This window comes from Pseudorasbora parva, chromosome 16, assembly GCF_024679245.1.
Source record: "Pseudorasbora parva isolate DD20220531a chromosome 16, ASM2467924v1, whole genome shotgun sequence".
Taxonomy (NCBI): domain Eukaryota; kingdom Metazoa; phylum Chordata; class Actinopteri; order Cypriniformes; family Gobionidae; genus Pseudorasbora; species Pseudorasbora parva.
In genome coordinates, this window is record NC_090187.1 from 2,687,697 (window position 1) to 2,694,084 (window position 6,388).

The window sequence follows — 6,388 nt, forward strand, 5'->3', positions numbered from 1 at the left end:
CGTATCGGTCAAAAGAAGACTTACAGTGGAGTCAATGCGGTCCAAAACAGAATCGACCCAATTGACTTTCATTAAACGGGCAAAGCGCTGAATAATCCTTGCTGCTGGAAATCACTGGCTGAAAATTGGTGATAATGGACTATTATGTGCAGATGACTAATTGGTTTAATGCAGCTGAACGGTCTTGGATCTCTGTAATTAATTATGACACTGCCTCTCAAGGGGTTCCCTGGGACTCCTGCCCCCGCCGGGGGGATTTCGGGCTACGATTGCCCCCTCGATTTGCCCCATCAAGCATGATGAGGTGTTTCATAATGGCGCTGGTGAAAATGGCCTCAGGTTGCAGTCATTTACAGATGAATACAACATATGAGGAGAGATATGAATATTAATTTGAATGTTACAGACACATTTGCATAAATGTTCAAGGATTTTTGAGCTTTGCGAATCATAATACCAAGGCTCAAATTAAAGACTGATAGATATATTTTCTCAAAACTATAGCTCTGATATAACTTAGGCATAGTTTAACTTAGGCATAGTTTAACTTTTAATTTTCTCATGGGCTTTTAGAGATAGTATTATTTTAATATCATTGAAATACTTTAAAGTTTTTATTAATATTTTGAAATTGTTTTATTTTTATATTTTCCCCATTTAGCTATTTTAATGTACTTTTTTATCTATTTTTTTTACATTTTTTTAATTATTTAAATATTTTTTTAATTAATGTAATTATTTAAATATTCTATAGAGTTATAATAATTTTTATTTTCGTTTTATTTTAACTTAATACATAAAGTTAAAGTGAAAATGAGAAATGTTGCCTTGGCCACTTTCATTGTTATGTTAGTTTAAGTTTGTGACATTTTTATTTATTTATTTATTTAAAGTCTATAGAGTGTATCCATTTTTATTTTATTATTTTATTTTTTAGTTATTTAGGCACATCAAGTTAAAGTGAAAATTAGAAAAGGTACCTTGGCCACTTTTGTTTTTATTTTATTTTAATTTATTATTATTATTATTATTATTATTATTATTATTATTATTATTATTATTATTATTATTATTATTATTATTATTATTATTATTATTATTATTATTATTATTATTTTGTTGATGTATATGTTAGGTTTAAGTTAAGTTTTAAGTTTTATTTGTAGTTATTTTAGTACATCAAGTTAAAGTGAAAATAAGAAATTATTGATTTATTGATTGATTGATTGATTGATTGATTGATTGATTGATTGATTGATTGATTGATTGATTGATTGATTGATTGATTGATTTATTTATTTTAGATTTATATATTATATGTCTATAGAATTTTAATATTTTTTATTTGTAGTTATTTGAGTGCGTCATGTGTAAATGAGAACAGCTGTTTGGCCACTAACTGAAGAAAAAAAAAGTTCACGCTTTAAGTTTTTAACCTGTAAAAAAACGTAACATATGTTTTGTAAATAGTTTCAGTTAACTAATAACCAGTTTAGAGCTATTTCAGAGGTAAACTCCACTTTTTTCATGTAGATCCAGCCATTCTGGAATAATTCACACCTCATCTGAGATGCCTTAAACTTTGCTCCTGTGTGAAGGACTCAAGCAAACTTCCCTCACTCTTGATGGGGTGTGAACTCAGCACTAAGACACGCCCCTTAAGACGGTGGGCCGGGCCAGAAGTTTCTGCTTATAAATGAGATTCCAGCAGTGGGGTTGTAACAGAAGCAGAGCCTGCCATCAGTTGTTGAGCAGTTCAACACATCCTCAACTGCATACAGCGAATCACAGCCAGGCATCTTGAACATGCCGTCAAATTTCCTCACACCCTTCCTTGAGTTGGAGGATGAATTTTGCAAGGTAAGAATATGAACTTTGTTTCTTTCCCCATGTCAATTTATATATAAATGATATTATATCCTATTATATTAATGTTTATTTAAATTCATTTGTAATACACAAAGTTAAAATAAAAATGGAAGGCAAAGCACTAAGACTGAAAACAATCCAACTTATGTTTTGTATAACAAATTCAGCTTTTAAAGTTTATTCAACTATCTAACATGAAAAAAGTTGAGATAACTCAAACAAAGTTTGTACAACTATTGACCCTAAGTTGAGAAAACTCAAACATGTTCTGCAGCTGGTTGCCTTAAACTCTTAAGTGTCCTCAACTTAAAAGTTTAAGGTGCTTAAAAGTGCTACAGTGTAGCATAATTTAAGTTGAAATAACTTAAACATCCAAGTCAACTGTACTTAAAAATGTCAGACTGTAACTTTGTTTCAGTCTAGGGACTGTTCGGTCATCATTTACTCAATGTTTCAGACCTAAGTGACTATTTTGTTGGAAACACAAAATAATGTATTTGTTGTCCTTGCAATGGGATCCAATGTGCTTTTGTGAGAAGGGTTTGTGTTTCTGCACTGAAAAAAAAAAAAAAAAGTATGTTGTGACAAATTTCACCTTTTTTTACAACATTTAACTAATTTTCTTAAGTTAATTCAAAGTTGAAATGACTTAAACATCCAAGTGGATTGTAATTAATTCCAAAAGACAGAAACTTTTTCACAGTGTTCATGTTTTCCATTGCTTTGTTGTAAAAAGTATCAGTAAGTTATGATAAATTTCCACCTTTTTCATAAGTTTTACAACATTAAACTCCTTTTCTTAAGTAAATTCAATGTTATTTAAGTTGAAATGACTTAAACGTTCAAGATGATTGTACTTTGCTGCTTCACTGAATCGTGTGCAACAGGTATACTGATCTCTCTCTCTCTCTCTCTCTCTCTCTCTCTCTCTCTCTCTCTCTCTCTCTCTCTCTCTCTCTCTCTCTCTCTCTCTCTCTCTCTCTCTCTCTCTCTCTCTCTCTGTTCCCAGAGTTTCCGTGGCATTGACCTGACAGATGCCACACAGAAGCAGCGTGTTGTTGGATTCCAGCGCAGACACTCCCTATGTCCGGTGACTCTTCCCAACTCCAAATTCAACAGCAGCGACAGCAGCCCGTGGCCGTCGACCATCGACCCGCACTGGAGCCGTGAGCCGAAACAGCAGCTGCCTCGCTCCTCTCTGAACCACATCCCCTTCAGAGTCGACCGATCCGTGAGCATGATCGAGGGCCAGGCGAGCGCCCCCACGGCCAGCCCTCTTCCCCCACCGCCGGGTCTCAGCATCAGCACCAGCTCCCTATCCTCCCCGAAAGTGCTCGGCGCGGCCACATCGGCCCCCATGTCTACTCGCTACAAGACGGAGCTCTGCCGAACCTTCGAGGAAAGCGGGACATGCAAGTACGGCGCCAAATGCCAGTTTGCGCACGGCATGGATGAGCTGCGAGGGCTCAACCGGCACCCCAAGTACAAGACCGAACCTTGTCGCACCTTTCACACCATCGGCTTTTGCCCCTACGGCGCCCGCTGCCACTTCATACACAACGCAGACGAGCAGCAAGGCCTCATGGAGAACACGCACGGGTGTAAGAGCGCCCGAGAGCGGCCGCAGCTGCTCCGCCAAAGCCTCAGCTTCAGCGGATTCTCCACGCAAATGCAAACACAAACCCTCGGCGGTTTCCACGCCGTACCAGACGCCCTGGCCTTCTCCAGATCTTCATCCGTGTCCCCTCCGCCCTCCACAGGTAGCCCCGACCTGCTTTCGCCTCTATTCCCGGAGCCTGGAAGCCTAAAGCACAGCCACCCGTTCGCGGATCTTGGTGCCAACGGGAGCTTCTACGCCATTAGCGACGCGGAGAGCGTGCAGAACCTGGCGTACGCGCTCACGGGCCAATCCCGCTCGGGTCTGCAGAGGAGCGCGTCGGCCGACTCTCTTTCCGACCAGGACGACTACACCAGCTCCAGCAGCCTCAGCGGATGCGAATCTCCCGGCATCGAGGGCAGGCGATTGCCCATCTTCAGCCGCCTGTCTGTCTCAGACGACTAGAAACCTGTGCATATTGCATGCTCGATGTGCACTTGATTCGTAAAGTGCAGCGTGTGATAGTTCACGAACGCAAACAAACTTTGTTGGCAATGTATACTGTTGTATACCAGTTCGAAGCTGCAGTGGGAACTTCACCTTAGGTTTATTTGTTTTGGGAAAACTTCTGCAGTGTTTTGTCTGTAGGACGAACCTTCCCAAGGCGCCTGTCTGTAGTCTAACCAAAGCAGAGCAACTTAGAGTATATACATCTATAGTGTAACGTCTAACCCGCTCCCTGAACATACTGTAGCCTTTAGTGAAGGCATTTTTAAATGGACAGTATTACTGAGTAGTCTAACCATAGTTCTTTCTAAAAAAACAACAACTATTTATTGCTTTTTTTGTAATATGCATTGCTTGCTGTTTTTTGTATGCATTTGTAAGAAGGAACGCCGTAGATAAGGCATGTGTGTGTGTTTCTTTGAGCCCATTTGTCTGCTTTGCACGAGCTATCTCTTAGCTTTAATGAAGACCAGCCGCACAGAGTCTCAACGTTGGAATCTCAGGATCGTTTTAAAGTGCTATCGATACCCTCCGCCGTCTTGCTCAATGATAATATAGTCAGAGATCTCCACAAGGAAGAGTCAAAAATGTTCATATGCAAGCCAACATGAATGTGAAAAAAATGGCAATGCACCAGAAACAAGTCGAGTCGCTTGCACTCTTATCTTTTATTTAAGAGGCGAAAACTGACGTTCTGATGTCCGTAGGTTGTGTTTTATTATTATTGTTGTGGTTTCTCATCTTTTTGCCTTGTGACAAGACACGCTTTTGCCTTTTGTTAACTTAAAACTTATTTATTTTGTTGTTTGGAAGTGGGGAAACCGTATATTGTGTTGTGCTTTCGTTTCATGTATAATTTAAATGAACTGTTTACATTCCATGGGATGGTAATGCCCATTTTCATTATAATATATTGTTTTAAAATAAACTTTCAAGGGAACAAAAGATCTTTGGCCTCCTTCCTTTGCGTTGAAACTTTTTGAGCTTTGCTTAACAAGTAGCTTCGTTTTAAACGCGGTTGAATGCTGCTCCTTCCATCTGCCTCCTCCTCCAAAGAAAGAAAAATGCACACTTGACAGCTCTTTTAATTATTCAAGCTGAACACACACACACAAAGGACAAGTGAACAGATGAAGGCTTTTGTGTGTTGCTTTGCTCATTGTTCCTGCATGGAAGACTAAGAAACATCCCACTGTCACACACGGCCACGGACAATAGCCAAAGGTCTCGCAGCCTTTCATTGAGACCAGGCCGGGCAGTAAATGAAATGCAGGGGCATTTCTCACATCAGGGCTCCTTTGTGAGGCAACTCTCCCTTTTCTTAACAACATCTGTATGCTAATGAGGCGGCAGAAGGGAGGAGTGATTTGCAAGTCTATTGCAGAGCGGTAGGTCTTCGGAGAGGCTTACCAGACACCGTTGGGTACACAAATGCAAGCGAGAGAAGGGGGTTATATGGAGACCCTATAGCCACTTGTGTTCAGAAACAGCCGTAAACCATGATTTCACTGTTTGCGATCCATAGTTCAACCACAACCCTTCCATTTTAACATCCGAATGGGCTCTGGTGAGACTTGTTGTGTTGAACATCTTTCCTCCAAATCTCTGCAGAAGGCCTTTCAAGGGCAACTCGCGCCGTTTGAAGCTACTGCCACCCTGTGGTTAATATGTGATTTGTGAAATACACAGATTATTCCTACGGTTGGGAACTGTTTTGTACAATGGGACACATTTCTCAATACTTGGGTCACTTTTTCGAAGCTCTCCACTCAGTGATCACAACATCAGTGTCTGTGAGATACACTGAGGATCCTTTATCTTAGCTTTGGCATTCAATTATGACATCTTTAAAATTACATTTTTCATTTAGACACAAACACCACCAGAATTCTGCACATGTTTACAGGATCTTTTTAAACCTGGTAAACTTAAGTTCAAAACTTAACAAACACTAAAATTACAGTTGTTTTCTTCCAATTTCTAACACATAATTTTACAAACTAGGCTGGTTTAATCAAAATACTCAACACAATTCACAAAACCATACACACAAACTGTAAAACACCGCATATACTGTATCTTGCAAAATGAAGCACTGCAAACGAAATGACATATAGCATTATCAAAATCAAACTTTTGCACAAAATGGCACACACTTCATTCATATTTGTGTCTAACCAACTATGGTGGGCATAATGCACAGCACTCGTATCTTTAGTACGCTTTGCCATAATAACACTAAACATTTCTTCAGATTGTTCACATGCACATAAATATTTGCAGATACACAGATATGCACAGCAGATACATTTACAGTAGACTGGACAAAAACATGCTCACAAAAAAAAACTTGCATCCTCCCTCTTCCTCTTCCTCTCTGAAACGTCTCCCATTGCTGTTGAAAAAAAAAGTGTT

The 6,388-nt window shown here is 39.4% G+C and overlaps 1 protein-coding gene across 1 annotated transcript; it reads left to right on the forward strand.

Annotated features, from left to right (window-relative positions):
- Nucleotides 1–1,707: 1,707 nt before the first annotated feature.
- On the forward strand, nucleotides 1,708–4,910 carry sb:cb81 (mRNA decay activator protein ZFP36L1-like). The gene is made up of 2 exons (XM_067419322.1): nucleotides 1,708–1,860; nucleotides 2,879–4,910. Exons 1-2 carry the CDS (start codon nucleotides 1,807–1,809, stop codon nucleotides 3,929–3,931), a joined length of 1,107 nt encoding a protein of 368 aa, XP_067275423.1. The 5' UTR covers nucleotides 1,708–1,806; the 3' UTR covers nucleotides 3,932–4,910.
- The last annotated feature ends 1,478 nt before the right edge of the window (nucleotides 4,911–6,388 follow it).

Excerpts from the sequence above, each read along its gene's own strand:
- sb:cb81 (XM_067419322.1), top strand. The coding sequence starts at position 1,807 with ATGCCGTCAAATTTCCTCACACCCTTCCTTGAGTTGGAGGATGAATTT. Across the intron at positions 1,861-2,878 it reads TGGAGGATGAATTTTGCAAG|AGTTTCCGTGGCATTGACCT; the intron begins GTAAGAATATGA and ends CTCTGTTCCCAG.